General features: G+C 28.5%; 6 protein-coding genes across 8 annotated transcripts; 2 read left to right on the top strand and 4 right to left on the bottom strand.

The window, feature by feature from the left end:
* Window positions 1-50: 50 nt before the first annotated feature.
* Window positions 51-7,799, bottom strand: LOC111690384 (Fanconi anemia group D2 protein). Its single transcript, XM_023452851.2, has 22 exons — window positions 7,581-7,799; window positions 7,272-7,521; window positions 5,949-6,441; window positions 5,734-5,875; window positions 5,587-5,655; window positions 5,344-5,525; window positions 5,208-5,280; window positions 4,988-5,151; window positions 4,761-4,929; window positions 4,537-4,700; window positions 4,314-4,468; window positions 3,879-4,080; window positions 3,688-3,813; window positions 2,987-3,631; window positions 2,665-2,923; window positions 2,405-2,585; window positions 2,108-2,317; window positions 1,803-2,022; window positions 1,550-1,742; window positions 1,201-1,350; window positions 888-1,055; window positions 51-803 (listed from the first exon to the last, which is right to left on the bottom strand). Exons 1-22 carry the CDS (start codon window positions 7,689-7,691, stop codon window positions 642-644), a joined length of 4,488 nt encoding a protein of 1,495 aa, XP_023308619.2. The 5' UTR covers window positions 7,692-7,799; the 3' UTR covers window positions 51-641.
* A 482-nt stretch (window positions 7,800-8,281) lies between these two features.
* LOC111690401 lies at window positions 8,282-10,499 on the top strand. 3 transcript variants are annotated; one of them, XM_046949508.1, is made up of 5 exons: window positions 8,282-8,491; window positions 8,656-9,151; window positions 9,291-9,381; window positions 9,456-9,574; window positions 9,646-10,499. In XM_046949508.1, exons 2-5 carry the CDS (start codon window positions 9,019-9,021, stop codon window positions 9,783-9,785), a joined length of 483 nt encoding a protein of 160 aa, XP_046805464.1. In that variant the 5' UTR covers window positions 8,282-8,491; window positions 8,656-9,018; the 3' UTR covers window positions 9,786-10,499. The 3 variants fall into 3 exon arrangements, with proteins under 3 accessions (XP_046805464.1, XP_046805462.1, XP_046805463.1); XM_046949506.1 differs by having other exon boundaries at window positions 8,552-9,151; XM_046949507.1 differs by having other exon boundaries at window positions 8,282-8,551.
* A 301-nt stretch (window positions 10,500-10,800) lies between these two features.
* LOC124419545 (multiple coagulation factor deficiency protein 2 homolog) lies at window positions 10,801-11,350 on the bottom strand. The gene is made up of 2 exons (XM_046949510.1): window positions 11,212-11,350; window positions 10,801-11,130 (listed from the first exon to the last, which is right to left on the bottom strand). Exons 1-2 carry the CDS (start codon window positions 11,219-11,221, stop codon window positions 10,931-10,933), a joined length of 210 nt encoding a protein of 69 aa, XP_046805466.1. The 5' UTR covers window positions 11,222-11,350; the 3' UTR covers window positions 10,801-10,930.
* On the bottom strand, window positions 11,263-13,994 carry LOC111690394 (general transcriptional corepressor trfA). Its single transcript, XM_023452864.2, has 5 exons — window positions 13,758-13,994; window positions 13,585-13,683; window positions 13,279-13,520; window positions 12,208-12,356; window positions 11,263-11,881 (listed from the first exon to the last, which is right to left on the bottom strand). Exons 1-5 carry the CDS (start codon window positions 13,845-13,847, stop codon window positions 11,667-11,669), a joined length of 795 nt encoding a protein of 264 aa, XP_023308632.2. The 5' UTR covers window positions 13,848-13,994; the 3' UTR covers window positions 11,263-11,666.
* A 292-nt stretch (window positions 13,995-14,286) lies between these two features.
* Window positions 14,287-15,467, top strand: LOC111690404 (calmodulin-like protein 4). The gene is made up of 4 exons (XM_023452877.2): window positions 14,287-14,431; window positions 14,605-14,635; window positions 14,904-15,217; window positions 15,282-15,467. Exons 1-4 carry the CDS (start codon window positions 14,429-14,431, stop codon window positions 15,381-15,383), a joined length of 450 nt encoding a protein of 149 aa, XP_023308645.1. The 5' UTR covers window positions 14,287-14,428; the 3' UTR covers window positions 15,384-15,467.
* An 871-nt stretch (window positions 15,468-16,338) lies between these two features.
* On the bottom strand, window positions 16,339-17,584 carry LOC111690386 (40S ribosomal protein S20). Its single transcript, XM_023452854.2, has 4 exons — window positions 17,439-17,584; window positions 17,135-17,290; window positions 16,799-16,888; window positions 16,339-16,514 (listed from the first exon to the last, which is right to left on the bottom strand). Exons 1-4 carry the CDS (start codon window positions 17,439-17,441, stop codon window positions 16,401-16,403), a joined length of 363 nt encoding a protein of 120 aa, XP_023308622.1. The 5' UTR covers window positions 17,442-17,584; the 3' UTR covers window positions 16,339-16,400.
* Between the last annotated feature and the right edge of the window lie 479 nt (window positions 17,585-18,063).

The raw sequence follows: 18,063 nt of genomic DNA, 5'->3' as shown, positions 1-18,063 counted from the left end.
GTATGTAAGTAAAAGATGTTAGTCTAATTTACTACACAATTATGTATATGTTTTTAATTATTATATGTATCTATTCAATAAAACATTGTACTTGTATAATCGCAAAGAAAAAAAACTTAAAAATATAAAAAAAAACTTGCGATTTAAAAGAAATAATTTACAAATAAAAATATAAAGAGCATGTTCACGAAAACATGACATAAAAAACTAAATTTTGTGTTTTTTTATAAATTTTGAAAACAATAATGTTATGCAGTGTTTGCTGAAATTTTTATGAATTTTTTGAGTATTTTAAATTGCATAACATTTAAAACGCCCATTACCACATATTAAGCAAATAAAATTATCAAAATATTGCTCATGTTTTATAGAATATTAAAACCTATAGCCCTTAAATTAAAAGTGATATTTGAATCGGTTGACCGTGCGGAAGATGTATCTAGCGATCACTGCCAAACTGTACAATTTTGATAATTTCACGAAAATAAACTATAAAATTCCATCCAATATGAACATATTCTAATAAAAATTTCAAATTTAGTTATTTTTTCAGTATTTATTAAAAAAAAACACTTATAATTTTTGCATATTTAAGCATATAGTTCGCATAAAAAAAAAGTTTCAAATAAATTTCGTTTTATTTAAAAACATTTACTTCTTGACGACGATTTACTACGATTTTCCGTATCGTTACGCGTATTTTCCGTATCATCATGGCTCATTACAGATTCATCAACACTCACGTCGTCATCCGGTATTTCCTCGTCACTATCTTGCCCAGTTGCTGTACTAAAGGTGCCGGACTATAAATAACAATTACATATAAATATAATTTGCCGTTAATTATAAAACAAATATTGGGAAAATTCAAAGAAAAAAAAACTCACTTGCGATACTAAATCGTCACCATGTAAATCTTTATTTTTCAAATTACCCATAGAAAAGACAGACGCACATTTATTGGCTGTTAGTAGGGCTTTAATGCGAAATACATAGTTTTCCACTGTTTCTCGTAAAAATGGAATTTGACTGACAATGGCAGTATTTTTAATGGCCTTCAAATTACATATAAAAAGAAAAATTAAAGAAAATATATTTGAAATTAAACTAAGGGGAGCATTATAACAAATCGATAAATCACTTTACGACAACAAAGTAGAATCCAAAATTTCAAAAAATTTTACAAAAGTAGTAATATACCTTAGAATGGCAGCAGAGATGATGTAAAAATCTGGTAGTAGTTTGCATAGTTTTTATTAATTCACAAACACGTTCTGGATTTTGTCTTAAATAATGTTCAAAAACATTTAAACCATGTTGTAACACCAGTTTCAAATATAAATGAGAATGCTGCAAGTATAAATTAAATTAGAAAATATTTACAAAATAAACTGGCATGTCACAGAATTGCATTGTGATCGAAAATCGGATAATTAATTAAAATATTTAAAATTACATTGTATTCCAATTTAAAAAATTAATGTGGTTTCATTTCACTTTCGATCGGAATAGTTTCTGTTGCAGAACTGATAGCAATATTGAAAATTACCTTAAGGAAAATTTGAAAATTTCTAGGAATATCCAAACCCTGCACAACTTCCAACAGCATATTTAAAATTTTGCAACTAGATTCCCAAAATTCTAGTTTGTCTATTGTTTCTTGGGAACTTGTAGTCAATTTTTGATTTAAAGATGTTATAAGAATCTCACATAAACCACGGAAAAATAATGGAAAATTTGCTCTGTAATGAAGGAGATGAAGAATGTTTAGCAAACAAAATTATAACTAAAAAAATACAAACTTTTTAAAATTAGGAAATGATTTCAGAGAACTATCTTTGCCACTTAGTGCTTTTGATTCTTCTCTTACAATACGTAGTATTTCACGTTGTCTTTTAAAATCGGAATCACGTAGAAAGCCTTTTATTAACTCATCTAAATAAATATTACATTGAGCTCCTTTCTCTAATAAACCATCGTAATTAAACCATTTACGACACAATAGTATGCGACACAATGATCCTATTAGAAGAATACAAATAATTTTTTTTAGAAAGTTATGTTTTATATGAATGTATGGGGAGTACATATATTTTTTAATACATACTTATTTCTTGCGATTGTTTTGTTTTAGAGTTTTTATCGGAAAGTAAATTTAATATAACCATTAACTGATATAAGTAAACTGCTGATTTTAGATCGATAATGGAAGTTTCATATTTTATTAAGATCTCGAAAACCTCAACAGCTAATATAGGTGCTGGTTTGTCTTTAAAACGCTGATATTGTGTGCGTTCCATTAAAATTAAAAGTGATTCTAATTTGGAAATTAAAAAAAATATTTGTCAACAAGTTTATCATTTGAAATGTCTAATATATAAAATAGAGAATATACAATACGTACCTCTTAATTTATTAATACGATGTTCACTAATAAACCATTCAGACCAGGAGAAAAACGCTACCAATAAACGAAGACATAAGCCGAAACATACTTTTAATAAATTAAACTCCTCAGTAAACAAATCAGAATGACTATAAATTCTTTGAACTTCCTCAAGTTTTGAATTAATTGCTGCAGAAATCTATTAAAAAAAGAGGAAATAGTAGAAATGAAGAAAATTCTTGCACTTAGTTCAATGTTTCAACGCCTTTAAAACTTACTACTTTCATATTCTCTCCAATAGCACCTATGAAATTTGACAAATCGCACATAAAATGACCCGGTTTGGCAATATATTGCAATGATTGTTCACTTTGAAATTTTTGTATGCCCACAACAGATTCCAATTTGCACACAATGTCTGTTAAAATAAAACGAAATTCTAGTAAACCCATGCGATAACCAATGTACTCTGAAGGTAAAGGATGTTTTATATCTAGTTTTTCTTTCAAAATTAACACAATATTAGTGTCCATTTGTCTAAAAAAAATACATATTTAATTAATTTAAAAAATAAACATAATGTTAAGTATAAAAACAAACCTGTAAATTTCTTTAGGACCGTAAATATTTTCATAATTATTTTTAGTACAAGATTTTACTTTATTGGCACCAGCCAACTTTGTAGTAATGTCGCCAGCTCGTGTTGTGTCATTTAAATTAGTTTCATTTAAATGCAAAATTTCTGTATCATTTTGCAAAGCTTTAGTTTTATTGGTAGTTTTATTACTGCCAGCTGCATTACCACCAGCACGTGATTTTATAGCAGTTTTTACGCTAGTAGTTGTTGATGAGTTTTGTCCAGTAATAAATTCACACTGTGGTGGTGTATAATCTGAAGGAGCCTTAAGCAGTAAATGTCTTATTTTATCCTCAATATTTATAAGATCTGCTAAGCGTTGCAACACTTTTTGTCGTAATATAGGCTCAACTTGTGTTGCAAATGAACTAATTGTTTCTCGTATCCAATTTACACAATGAAAATATATATCGAGTATTTTCTTTTGCATTTCTTCATTATAATCAAAAAATATTGCGTCAATATTATCATCATCGAAGAACTTTGGTAAAATGATAGCGCAGCCTAGCAAAGCATTTATGGACTCCAGACTGCCCTCAAAACGAAGCATGTGTAGAGCACGTACAAAATTAAATAGCGGCGAGAGAATAAGAATCGAAGAACTAGCTCTAAAATGAATTGTTTTTAATATAACTTCATAACGTTATCAACCATGAATACATACTCATTTTGTGGCCTTAAAACTAATTCACCAATATTTATGGCAATTTGTGGTAATTCACTTTGTTGTTCTTCGGTATTAGTATCCGATAGAGAATTTATGCATTTCATATAAGATAATGGTATGCCACTAAATTAGAAACATTTTGTTAATCATTCACAATTGTTAACTAAATTAAAACATTAATTAATTACTCTATTTTGTCTGGAACGTGCTCGGCAACAAAATTACTTTGAAAATAAAATGTAATTAGTTCACATAGCCATATAACAAAAGGTATATCCAATTGTAAACCATTAACACGATCTGATCCGCCAGCAGAACAAACATTTGCAAGTTCATCATAAAATAATGCTAATAAATCCGGAGAATTCACTGTAGATGATTGTATGCGTTCTATGCAAAAAAATGGAAGAATATATGTATGTTTATTTATTTAAATGTTATCATTTGAATAATAAGTATAATTTTAGGAATAGATCAATAATTTTACCAAAATGTCTATTCTTGAAAAAAATGTGAAAAAATTTTAGGAATTAAAAGAGTTTCTGCTGATTCTTTTTCACAAGCTTGACGTGCTTTCTTGGTTTGTAATCAAATTATAAGTACATATCATCAATTTAACTTGCCTATATATTTAGCTGCTGTTTTACCCCTACCATCTGGTATATCGCTAATGGTACTATATGTTGTATCGAAATCATCTGCTTCAATTTGATATTGTTCGATTCTAGCTATACAATCTATAAGTTGTACGGCGCCAATGATGCCTTGTTTTTTTACACTGAAAATATTAAAATAATTAAGTTATTAATGAATACATAATTCTATAAATACTGCATAAATACTTACAAATTATTTCTGTTGATTATTTGTTTTTTAACCAACATATCAATTTGATCCTGCAAAGTTATACATTCATCTATAGTAGGTGCTGGATATGCAATAGATGATAATAATTCCATAACAATACGAGTTTGCGATAATGACATTTCATGTATATGATCCAAAAATGGCTAAAAATGGAAAACATTCGTACTAAAATACAGCAAATAAATAAATAATAACACACTTACCAATAACAACATACCCCAATTGTGTAAAATTTTAGGATATAATTGCCATAAATCTCTGAGCATTTGTAAAGCAAAATTAGTAGTGTTATGATTGGATTTCTCACATGTTAATTCTAATAATTTCTTTAGAATAGATTTTTGTACGGATTCCGATATTTCAAAAAAAGTTCTAGAAATTTTATAATATAGTTAGATGTTGATAATTAAAAGTATAAAATTTTGCATACCCACAACATGATCTAGCAAAATCAACCACAGTTTTATGTTTGTCACGTAAATACAAATTAATTATTTGCATTAGTATATGCCAGTGCTGTTCCAACATCGGTGAATATTTGTTACGAATTTCTTGAACAATTGATGTGGACAATTGTTTGATATGACGCCGTAACTAGCCATACAAATTTAGTTTATAGTAATTATTAATAATTTTTCTAGAAAACTTACCACATTTTCCAAATATAAGGAATTATCGTCCCTTATGTTTATAAGCAGCAAAACAATAATAAAGTCTATAGGCCTATTTGAGTGACGATATTGATTATATTAAATTAATTTGTAAATTAATTACTACTATACGTACTTAAATTGTGTTGAAGATAATGTTGCTATGGATTTTTGCCATATAGAATAGAATTTCTTAGATCGCGTAAGACCTTGCTCTATATAGCCGAATAATTCCAATTGTAATTGTTTATCTTTGGCCAATGAACAAGTGGAAGTATCTTCACGCCAATGTAGAATTTCACGTAATGTGTTAACTAACTATGTAAGGATATAACAAATATAAAATATTTTCATACATATATACATATATATTTTTTACCTCTTTCATGCTTTCTTCATTTTCCTCGGACAAAATCTTAAGCAGAAATTTTATTAACAGTGGTAGTGTCTACGAAGAAAAGAATATATATTTATGTACAATTAATGTGTTTTATTCGAAGATTAAGATTAATTAAATAAAACTCACCGCTTTGGGACATTGATCTTCTTTGATGTAGGCCAAAACCTTACTGCGCAGTTTACCTTGCATCTGCGAACTCAAACTTAAATTTGTAAGTGTTTGTATAGTTAAGTTTTTAAAAAGTTCCTTGCTATTCGCCATGTTATCCCTAATAATATAAAGTATAACAAATAATTAAAATTAATGCAATTTGTCAGTGACAATCACATTGACAAACTTACAGTAACAACTTGGCAAAATCATCATGTTTGCTAGAATCCAATATTAATTCTGCACTTGCTATTATCTCCCATTTTGATTGTTCTAATGCATTTTCGAAATTATATTTAATATTTTCGTAAATAATTTCACTATGTGTATTGGCAACATATTGTAACTGGGATAGCATTAGTGGTAATAAGGGTATATTATTGCCTGTGGGTTTGGAGGAAGTAACCTTGTTACATGCAGCATTTTTTATTTGCACCAAAAGTAATTCCAGCACTTTATCGCGTAAAAAATCGATCATAAAAAAGTTTACAATCATACTATCTTGAGATTGATAAACACTTTCATCGCCTGGAATGCTAATTGTACAACCCGAAAGCAATTTTAGGGCATATTTTGACCAAGCATCACGTAATCCGGTGATAAACGTCTTTAAATTGTCTTGGAAATTTTGATTTTTGTCCAGTAATACGCGCAACTTATTTACGAATGTTACATGATCACAAGCTAAATCATAATTAAAATGTAGACAATTAAGAAAGTATAGTCGGGCATGGCCGACCATATAATACCCTACACCATGAGTATATTTTTAAAATTTTTACTTTTTATAAAGAAACTTTTATGTTGAATATTATTCCAAAATATTCAAGCAATTTATTGATAAAAAAAAACTAAAATTTTTAAATAAGGCTTTATATAGATTAAATATGGGCCGATCCTCGGTAAATTTGGGAAAAGGATACATTTTTAAATAACAGTTAGTTTTGTTGAGTTTCATTGCGATACAAATGGTTACAAGTTAATTTTAGACGTTTAAGACATTTTTTGAAGGGGGTTTGTATGGGGGCTAGGGTCAAATAAGGGCCGATCCTTACGAAAATCTGCAGTGTCATTTATAATTATGTAAAACTTATTTGTGCAATTTTTAGAGAGATAATAGAATATTTGACGTAATTATGGCATACAAAGTTCAAATCGGGAGGTACGGTTGTAAGGGGGCTAGATAAAATAATGGACCGATTTCAACCATTTTCAATAGGCTTCGTCCCTGTGCCAAAAAACATGATTGGTCCAAAATTCATCAAATTATCTTGAAAATTGCGGCCTGTACCTTGCGCACAAGGTTTACATGGACAGCCAGCTAGCCGGACAGACGGACATGTCTTAACTGACTCAAAAAATTATTCTGAATCGATCGGTATACTTTAAGGTGGGTATTGGACCAATATTTCTGTATGTTACAAACATCAGCACAAACGTATAATACCCTCCCCACTAAAGTGGTGTAGGGTATAATTATAATTTGTATTCTCTTTTTCATCGCAAATACTAACATAATACAAAATTCTGTCCTTCATCTAATTGTACGCCCGCCTTCATTAGTGCCAATTCAAAGTATGTGTTGGGTGGTCTTTGGGAGCTGTTAATTCGAGATTGTGTACGCCCCAGTGTTGCGGCAATTGTGCTTCTCTGTGACAAGTATCTTTGAGTGGGCTCCTGTGAAGCTGGAATGTTTTCTTCACTACTTAACATTTCTTCTATTTCCGCTACATCTTTAAATTTATTTGTTTCGTCATTCAAACGCTGAAATTAGAAAACAAACTTTAATTTTGAACAAATTTTTCTCATCTTCTCCTACTAACTGGAATTTTAATTGTAGAATTTTCATCAATTGTATTAAGATCTCTTTTGTTTTCATGACTGTCAGTACTTTTAGTTCTTCCATTTTTGTTGAACTTGCGATTTCTATACATTATTAAATCATATAGTAAACTATTGTTTTAAATAAAAAAAAATAAGCGCGGAAAACAAAACTAAACACAAAAAAACAAACAAAATGCCTCACTGTTTTTAAACGTAACGATTTGGAATGAAACACTTATGACATTTGTCTTGTCAGCTGTAATCATAAAATTGATCAAATAATAGTTGGCAACAAGAGTATACATAGAGAGAATTTTTTGCTATAATAATAAAAAATAATTTTAATATAAACATAAATGAGTTGTAATTCAGTCAAGTCCGAATTTCTTACTTATTTTCTATATACCGAATTTACCAAATTCAGGTACAAAAGTAAATAATAAATCTCGATTTTTGAGAAATTTTTTTAGTTGTCACTTTTTGAATATAGAGCCTCGATATGATTAAGAATATTTTAATATATATTAGGTTTGCATTGCGCAGGACCAAATAAGTACCGGTCAAATTGTTATAGAAAATCAAATGTATAAACATACATACATATGTATAAATATAGATATTTGTGAGAGAATTCATGCAGCATGGTGAGTAAAAATATATTCAATTATTAATACCCTGGAAAGAGAAAATATTTTGCATTTATTAAAGATAAACAGAGGAGCTAGATAGAATACGGAGAAAAAATATACAAATTTTAAATGAAAGATGTATTAAATATATAAAAAATATAAGAAAAAACCAAGACAATCAATCATAAGTTAAAGGAAACTAAGCCAAAAATAATTTAAGCCAATTAGCTAAATTTTACAAATAAAACATAAATAATACTGAAAAAATAAGAAAAACTAATGTAAGAAAATATATGCAATAAAAAATTCTTAAAATAATCACATTTCCAAACTTCAATTAGGTATATATTTTATGTTTCAATAGAAAAACTATAATATATTAAATCGCGTGTTTGTTGAGTTCAATTATTAACTAAAAAGTATTGATTTTGCTAACCTGTTATAGAAAGGCATAACAAAAATTATTACAATAAACGGAAATAGGAAGTTGCACAGCAACCATTTAAACAAAAAGAAAAATCGAGGGAAAAGTTACGTGTTAATATCATTCACTCACCCACATACATATATTTAAAAGCAACGCAAACCTACAAACACCAATAATACTTCACTCAAGTGGCACTAATTCAATTTAAAGTCAAAGAACTTATCTATCGTACAACTATTTACTTTAACAACTTACAAGTTCATAAGGATAATAAAAGATCATTGTATTTAAGAAATAACACAAATTAAAACACCGTGCGATAGCAACCTTTCTTGAGCAAACGTATTAGATAAATCCGCCAAAACGCCTTATCACACGAATATGGAACGTAAACTTTTATATGCCTTTCGGGGCTGGATAGCATTTGTGGCTTTTATGGATTTGGGAACTGCTTTTCGAAGTTATATAGAGCGTCGATCATTTCTAGATCATGCAGATACACAATTTATAGAAGGTAATTAGTTTAAAAACTTTTTTTCTATTATATATTTAATAGAAATAAAATCTCATTTTTTGACCTTTAACTCACTTTTCGCAAAAATTCTATTCAATTGTAACAATATTTTTAAACTAATTTACATATTTTATTGTAGGTGATTATACTGTATCTCGCATAATTGGCATGTATTGTCTGCTAAAAGCATTAGCATTGGTTCATTGTACTCTGTACATACATTATCGGCCGTATGTATTAATTTTGAACAAAAATTTTATTTATGTCTAAACATTTTACTAATAATTATTAAAACTCCATTCAGTGTGGTCAGCATGGGTGGATGTTCTTTAGCTTTGACTATGATTTTATATTTGACAGAAGCTTTGTATTTCCGTTCAAGTACATTGAATTTCTATGTCATCTTTCCATGTGTGTTAAATTGTAAGTTATATTAGTCTAATAATTATACACACATACTTAAAATTATTACTAACAATTTTATTTTTATATAGCAATAACATTACTTGGTTTAATTTACATACCAAAACGTTTACGACTTTGGGAGCCAAATCTCGATATGGATGATGAAAATTCGCAATTATTAAAACAAATGGGTGGCTTTAAACGCAGACGCGCTAAGAAAACACAATGAATGGTTTAAAGCGCCTAAATAAATAGTGAAAATTGATGTTAATTATAGAAACTTAAGTGATATTTTTACGAATATTGAAAATGATTTAACTGATAAAACACAATATTGCCTTTAGTCGTGCAAGGAGTTTTATATTTTTTTAGAATTCATTTCATATAAAAATTACAAAAATAACATTTACTTGACACCCCTTTAGCAATATTGTGTTTTTGTTGCCACGAAACCCCCCTTAAACACACAGTATTGTCCAAAAAAACGTATACAAATAGAATTGCACTAATTTTTATTATACACTTTACAAACAAATAAAAAATTATCTTATCACACCGACAAAAAAAAGAAAACAAACGTTTGCCTACATTTACCAAAAAAGAAAATCATCTATTTTTATTAAATCATGCCAATACTTCCGTTTTTAAAGTTTATATTATAGAAACAATTTACTGATCTTTAAACTATACACATATGTATCTAAGCTTATATTTGCTTGAAAATAAAACTAAATTAATAAATGTTTGATTACTTGGAAGTAGTTGCTAGTGTTTAATATTTATGTTTATCAATTTGTAAAATAATTCAAATTTAAAAGTTATAACTGATATTCTATGCAATTTTTTATAAGCAATAATAGCTAATATCTCAATTATATAATTATAAAAAAAGTTTTAAAAATAATAAATAAATTAAAAACAAGTTATAATAAAATAAAATATCTTTTATTTTGTATCAAAAGTAAAATCAAACTAATTTATGTTTTATATAATAGGCAACATATTTATTTTGGGTATAAAAAATATTTACTTTATTTTTTTAATTACGTTTAAAGAAATAATTCTTTAATTCAAATGCATTAATTGCCTCTTATTATTAAGGGTATTATGCATATTCAGCGTTTGATTGAAAGATTTTTATTTTATCCATCTTTAATTTGATCGGCAATAATAAATATGGTTTAACAACTAAAACTTTTAAAGTTTAACATTACAATTACAGTCATATATGTTTAACCAATTTAATAGAAAATATCTTTTTATTATTTATTTAAAAAGTTTACATTTTATTGTAGTTATACTTAACATAAAAACATGCAGTTTAAAAAAAGTATAAACATTCAATATTATACTAAGATTTTAACTGAGTATGCACTATTTTTTATCATCTTTGGCAGATGCTTCTTCGCTCTTGCGATATTCAGTGTAGTCAACATAGCCGTCCTTATTCAAATCCATGGTATTCAAAACATAATCAATAACATCAGCTAAATTATCGTCGGTGTAGGTAGTGCCGTCCTTTTCACCTGTACCCTTCTTTTCCTTATTTGTTTCCTTACCTCCTTCTTCGTCAGCTACAATAAGGATTTGCAAAATGTAAAATAAAATGCGTTAATATAATAAGAGTATGTTAATTAAAATAAAAATAAGCTCACCACAACCCATTCGAAACAATTTGTATAAATGTAAAAATAAAAAAACGTAAGTACGCGTATTCTTTTGTATTTCTTTAAAAAAATTTTGTCATCTAACTTTATTTTTTTATGTTATAATACAATTGTACAAACAATTGTATGCAAATATGATGTATGGATATTATTTTATATTTTTTGTTATAAAACTGAGCTCCTTCATTATCAGTCATTCAATATTTGTATAGATAAAAAACAATTTGCAAAAAATATTCGAGAAAAGGAAATTTTTTTTAAACATGTTGCAGAAGATATTTTGTTCAAATATTGAGATGCCAATTATAAAATTTAATTAAATTAACAATAATTAAAAAGAAAAGAGATTCTTAAAAAATGACTAAACAACAGTAAACAAAAAAAGAGAATTGGAAACAGATAAAGTAATCTAAAATGAACACACTATTTTATGGAATGGAAAACTAATGGCCACTTTTTTGTGCTTGTTGCTGTTGATTTTGTTGTGATTTTTGTTGGGCCCTCATAAATTCGGGATAATCAATATAACCATCCTTTGAGGTGTCATCCATTTGTAAGATGGGATCAATTAAAGCTACCAGTTCCTCATCTGTAAATATTTTTTCCTCTACCGTTGGTTGTTGACCGTCACTAGCATGAGCATCTTTACTTCCTTGTTCTATAAGTCGTTCATTCATGATAGTAATGATTTGTTTAATTTTTTATATCCGTTATACCAAGATGATGAGACCATATACCAAGTAAATATGTTTTGCATTTGTTGACATTAGAATACATTAAATAAGCACATATTATGAGACACACAACGAAATATGTGTAATATGTGATTGTATTAAATATATGTATTTTTGAACATGGTAAAATAAATGTAGTATTGGGTTTTATATGAAAATAAAAGAAATCAAACAACAAAGTACAAATATTTTAGTATTTAAAGCTTAATTTGTATGCCTTTTTAACGATAAAAAATATTGTTTTACTTACCATGCCAATGGATTAGAGACTTAATGAGTTCGCAACCATCTAATTTATTGTTATTATCGGAGTCGTGCATTTTAAAATAATGAAATTGTAATTCAGCCTCCGACATTTTGCTGGTATCAATAGGTACTTGCATATGCTCTTGGATATGCCTAAAATGAAAATATTTTTAAATTATTTTAAAAGAAAATATGTAATAAAATATTTAAGAGAAATAAACCTAATAGACCTAGATTAATGTAAAGTTTTTACTAACAGTTTATTTAGTGTGAAGAGTAGATTATGTTGAGAGTAGAGTTTAAAAATTTTTCAAAATCTTTTTAGCTAGTCCGCTTTGACAAATTAGTTAACTAGCCGTTAATTCCACCTACGGTTATCGTTTAACCGAAAGTTATTCTGCCAATTAAAATATTTTTGGTATGAAAACAATAACCAGACATTGTGATTTAAACTGTTATTAAAAATAAAAATTTAGCATTTGTTATTTATGAGTAAACTTTTCGGTGAAAATGCCATTTTATACCAAAATTTAAAACAATAACAAATTCCAAAAAAATTATCTTACATTTATATGCATAAACAAAAATTTTGAGAATTTGAAAATGATTTTTATGGAAAAAATTATGACAATGTTCGTGAAATGTAGTAAAAATGTAATTAAAACCGGGCTTTAATTATTTAGGACAATATATTTTGAAGTCCCGACGTGTTCTCTGGTTTAAAACTTATTTGTGTGTGTGTAATTTTCCAACTGGAACAAAAATTAATAAAACCCTTCCGATAGGAATATGTCAAATTGCTTTAAAATTTATGCATTATAGTATTTATTAGTATTTCCAGAACAACAACTATTCATATGTATATAAGACCGATATTGTATATGCATATAAGTTCGATTTACTAACAATAATCAATTTCCAACATAAATGATATTTACAATACATAACATTAATGAACCTTTATCTGTACACTCAATGGCAAGTGTATCTATCAATAACATGATGAGTCTTATCATAAGACAATTGGTTGCATATATTATAAAAAAAATATTTGAATATTTTAATTTGTACTTACTCCCTTTCATGTTGAATATTAGCGGCATTTAAGACTTGCTGCTGACCATGGTGGCCGTGAGGGGCATGATGGCCGCCACCATGGCCTTGAGGAACTTGTTGAACAGGTACTTGTTGTACAGGAACCTGTTGAACTGGTACTTGTTGAACTGGTGGTTGCTGTTGTACTGGTACTTGTTGGTACTGCATTTGTTGCTGTTGTTGCATTTGTTGTTGCATTTGTTGTTGCTGTTGCATTTGTTGCTAAAAATACATAACAAAACTATAATGATCCTTGAACATGTCGAAAACGATAAAAAAAACTTACATATTGTTGGGGACTTACTCCAGGCGGCAGATTCTGTTGAGGATGTTGTTGATACTGCACTTGCTGGGGATGTTGTTGATATTGTTGTGGAGGTTGTTGCTGAAAAATTATAAGACACGATGAATAACAATTAATGTGTAGAATACATTTTAATTCATGATTTCGCAACTTACATAGTGCTGTGGTGGTACACCGGGAGCAACTCTTTGGCCATTTACGGCAGCCAAGGCAAACACAAACAACACAAAAACTGTGTTATACATCTTTTAACTAATTTTATGGCTGGTATAGAGTATATTTTTAATAAAATTTTAAATTTTAGCGGATTTCTTTGGCACAATCTGTCTGTTAAAAAAAACACTGACACGTCAAAAACCAAAAAACTATACGATTGCAACAACAAAACTAAACAAACACGTCCTCATATAAAAAAATTTAAACTTCAAATAAGGTACGTTTAGTGCATGAGACAAACATGTCAAAGCTGAAAAAAGCATAAAACCGCTAGAATAAAATATAATAATGTCATTCCAAAAGCATTGCCGACAGGTTATAATATGCTAGCAATTATTTTCATAAAAAAATAAAAATATTTAATATAAAAAAGACCTACACAAAAATAATTAAACACGAGTTTAATAAAATTCTGCGTTTCATACTCTTTGGAAAAGAATCGCTCAAAAATAATCACTAAATGTGACACACTGAATAAACTGGTTTCTCTGAAACAATCAAGTGTCGTCACAGTTCGTTTATTTTTCTTTTTTTGTTTGTTCATAGTTTTTTTTAACAATATTAATTTAAATATTATTTTAGTGTTTTTAATTATTATTAAACATAAATAATGGTAAGCTCTAAATTTTAATATACATTTAAGGAACAAATTTATACTTTAACATGGAACATAAATTGTTGTCTTTGAAAATGTGTTTTATCACAAACTTATCAAATACATACACCTAAATACATTTATGTAGATAAAACTACTGATAGTATTATTTATTTGTTTTTTATTTGCAGGCTCGTTACTTCAAGGAACAAGATATTGATGGTAAATTTTTAAAATAGTAAAGAAAGTTTATAAATTTGTGCATTTTCTCTATAAAAGCGGAAGTGAAAGCTCTTTGCTTTATAATGAGTGCTCTACTTATTTTCATAACGGTTTCTAGGTCTATTACATATCGTCACCTGAAATGCAAAAGGTTGTAACCTTATGGTATTGAGAAAATGTCATATGTATGACCTTTAGCATTTCAGGTAGAAATATTATGTATATGTATATAGTTCTACCTATCTGATGAAATTCTTTTATACCACAGAGTTTCGTGAATGTTTTTATTTATTTGCCCGTTCGGGTCAAATAACTACTTTGGATGAATTAACTGTTATAATGAGATCACTTGGTTTATCTCCAACTATACAGGAGTTAATTAACTATTTAAAAAAGAAAGGTGGCAAAATGAGTTTTGCCGATTTTCTGGAAGTTATGCACCAACATTCCAAAGTAGAGAATCTACCGGATGAAGTAGTAGCAGCGTTTAAAGCAGCGGACCCTCAAAATACGGGAGTAATTCCAGCTCGACAATTAAGAAATTTACTACAAAATTGGGGTGAAGGTTTGTCAATGAGAGAGGTAAGGTGTTAAAACAATCTTAACTCTTAGAAGTAAACAATAATATTGTAAATTTTCTTTTAAGGTTGACAATATTTTCCGTGAAGCAAATGTTAATAACAACAGCATGGTTCGTTATTCAGATTTCGTAAAAATTGCTTGCGCACCAGTACCAGATTACTATTAAAGTGCAATTAGCATTAATAATACCTTATGCATTTTAAAATTTATTATACACAAAGACTTTTAAATAAATATAGACATTTTAAAATATAAAATATCATAATAAATCGTTCCGTTGGGATATATTTTTTGAAAATGGTCTATTTTATAAATGGTGAAATCGAAAACTGTTTAATTGTTTGCCATATTTGAGGCCTAACTGCCGTTCCGTTCTTATAGTATAACCTTTTTCTTTTCCACATACCGTTTAAATTATTGTGTTCGTTCGTTAATCCTGAGCATTATTGTTTTAAATAAAAACAACGTAAAGTGCTGAAGATATCTGGGGTCTTCTGAAAATTGATTTCAATATACAGACACATATGGTCCTTACATCCCACTAAGTGAACACAAAGCTCTTGAAGTAACGGTCTTTTGAGTAAAAAAAATACAATGAAAATGTCATTCTAGAGTTAAAAAAATATTTCTTAAAAATATATAAAAAAATAAATAGCTATCTGAACTCATCTGAATAATTTTTGCTAGGACCAATAGGTAATGAGTCCGGCAGTTTTTGACAGATAGAGCTGAGAAACCTTAGTGAAAATTTCGTCAAAATCCATTTTTTGAATTGGGACACTTGACATGAAGTTCCCCATATGTATCTTCATTTTGTAGGGAATTGTATTGTAGAAGCTACAAACCGAGTAGCACCAACTTATGCAATAATTTAATTATTTTATTTCAATTGCATTCACAATCGGTATTATCTACGCAAACCTACAATACATATATATGTACATTCCTACATATGTGTAACAAATGACTGATTTATCAGCTTAAAGTGTAAAGCCTAGACCCAAGATGTATTAATACATAAAAATATTTCAACCCCCCTTAGACTAGGTTAAGCCGGTAGTTATTCTTTCAGTTCAGACATTTTTAAAGTTAAATCATGAAAATAATTGTTCTACAATTTGTTTAGTTTAAATTGTCACTTTTATTAAAAAGTTTAAAATTATACACCATAAAGATGTACTATTTAGTTGGCAATGGTAACTTCAACTTCTACACCAGGTTCAATGTTGATGGAGGTGATCTTCTTGACGATCTCAGATGGGGAGTGCAAATCGATGATGCGCTTGTGAATTCTCATCTGAAACACAAATAGGAATACATTAAATAAATTGCTTATTTAAATGATAATTTAAATTAATTGTAAAGTTTTAAATACATAAGTAACGAATTTTTAGTGTAGAACTCTGAGAGCCATAAGAAAGTAGAAAATCTTTCAGAGGGACTATGAGAGGGCGTTTATTCTTAGCAAATTTATAAGATACTGGTTAAAGATAAAAACCAATCAATAGACTGGGCACTAAAACCTATATCAAATTTGCTGAAACAAATTATATGTAAATGCATATATTGTGAAATAATTACCTGGAAACGATCCCAAGTCTTTGAACCTTCACCACAAGGAGTTTTACGGGTGGTAATGCGCAAAACTTTGGTTGGCATGCGTACTGGGCCCTGAAAAATATATAAAAAACAACAAATTATTTATTGAATTTAAAATAAAAATCTAGATGTAGAAATTTGATTTGTTTTGTACTTAAATCATTAAAAATTTCTTAACTCGTTGTAATAAATTAAGAATAATGTCCGATTTAAGTATTTTAATCTAGCATCTATTATGACTAGGTTAAGTCTGTTTAAGAAACTAAACCTCCAGGTAAATGCTATGGTGAATACAAATTAGTTGATATTACTACGTACCTTGACGCGCAAGTTTTGGTTCTTAGCACCGTTGATCAAATCGCGGCACACATTTTCCAAAGAACGTACGTTTCTGGAGGTCAAAGTGATACGGATGCGATGAACGGAAGAAGAATCAGCGCCTTGAGGCTTCTCAATATCCTTAGGAGCAGCAGCCTGTGATAGAAAAAAACAAAGTGAGGTTAGGTTGAGATGTTTTGACACGTGTAAACGAAATTATTTAAATATTGGTTACTTGAATTGCGATTGTTATATTTTACTGCAAATTAAATTAATATACAACATTATAAACTGAAATAATTACCATTTTTATAGAAATCCGGTCGAGGTATTCAAATCTCTTTGTTTTGAGCAGCGCTGAACCAGAGTTCTAGCCAGAAAAAAAAGAAATGGACGAGATTACGGAAAAGCACTTTCCAAGTTGTCATGTTGCTATAGATATTAATAAAATGATAGCAAATGGCGATGTACAACCTAACTGTCAATTTTTTCTATATTGTGCTTGACATATAACGTATAACAAAGTCCATATGTAAAAAATATCAGCTGTGCTATCGCATACACTTGGATAAATTCGTCTTGTCATTTTGCATTTCACCAGTGATGTTAATTTAGATACTTTATTACACACATTTAGCGATTCTATAGCTTACATAGCCAATATATAATTGAAATTCAAGCGATTTCATCATCTATAATATTTGTGCAAAAAAGTCGTAATTGTCAAAAAGTTTGGATTTTGGGATATTGTAATTCATGAAAAGTAAAATTGTCGACTTTTTGGAATTCTTTTATATTTTTTTTAATATAATGTTTTATTCGTTATACAGCTTTGGATGGCAGAAAGATTGTTAAATTCGATTTGTAACAGATTGAATGCAAACAAAATTAATTCATTATGAATACAATACTTTGCGTCGAACTGCGAT

Source organism: Lucilia cuprina, chromosome 4 (genome assembly GCF_022045245.1).
Source record: "Lucilia cuprina isolate Lc7/37 chromosome 4, ASM2204524v1, whole genome shotgun sequence".
Classification (NCBI taxonomy): Eukaryota; Metazoa; Arthropoda; class Insecta; order Diptera; family Calliphoridae; genus Lucilia; species Lucilia cuprina.
The sequence above is the reverse complement of the archived record's forward strand: the minus strand, read 5'-3'. Positions and strand labels throughout refer to the sequence as shown.

Coding starts and splice junctions, on each gene's coding strand:
- LOC111690384 (XM_023452851.2), bottom strand. CDS start 7,691: ATGTATAGAAATCGCAAGTTCAACAAAAATGGAAGAACTAAAAGTACT. Junction 4,701..4,760: donor ATTGGGGTATGTTGTTATTG/GTAAGTGTGTTA, acceptor TTCCATTTTTAG/CCATTTTTGGATCATATACA. Junction 2,318..2,404: donor TCGTATTAATAAATTAAGAG/GTACGTATTGTA, acceptor TTTCCAAATTAG/AATCACTTTTAATTTTAATG.
- LOC111690401 (XM_046949508.1), top strand. CDS start 9,019: ATGGAACGTAAACTTTTATATGCCTTTCGGGGCTGGATAGCATTTGTG. Junction 9,152..9,290: donor AGATACACAATTTATAGAAG/GTAATTAGTTTA, acceptor ATTTTATTGTAG/GTGATTATACTGTATCTCGC. Junction 9,575..9,645: donor CTTTCCATGTGTGTTAAATT/GTAAGTTATATT, acceptor ATTTTTATATAG/CAATAACATTACTTGGTTTA.
- LOC111690394 (XM_023452864.2), bottom strand. CDS start 13,847: ATGTATAACACAGTTTTTGTGTTGTTTGTGTTTGCCTTGGCTGCCGTA. Junction 13,684..13,757: donor GTGTACCACCACAGCACTAT/GTAAGTTGCGAA, acceptor ATAATTTTTCAG/CAACAACCTCCACAACAATA. Junction 11,882..12,207: donor GTCTCTAATCCATTGGCATG/GTAAGTAAAACA, acceptor AACGACTTATAG/AACAAGGAAGTAAAGATGCT.
- LOC111690404 (XM_023452877.2), top strand. Junction 14,636..14,903: donor CAAGGAACAAGATATTGATG/GTAAATTTTTAA, acceptor TTTATACCACAG/AGTTTCGTGAATGTTTTTAT. Junction 15,218..15,281: donor AAGGTTTGTCAATGAGAGAG/GTAAGGTGTTAA, acceptor TTTTCTTTTAAG/GTTGACAATATTTTCCGTGA.
- LOC111690386 (XM_023452854.2), bottom strand. Junction 16,889..17,134: donor ACCAAAACTTGCGCGTCAAG/GTACGTAGTAAT, acceptor TATATTTTTCAG/GGCCCAGTACGCATGCCAAC. Junction 16,515..16,798: donor AGACTTGGGATCGTTTCCAG/GTAATTATTTCA, acceptor TTTGTGTTTCAG/ATGAGAATTCACAAGCGCAT.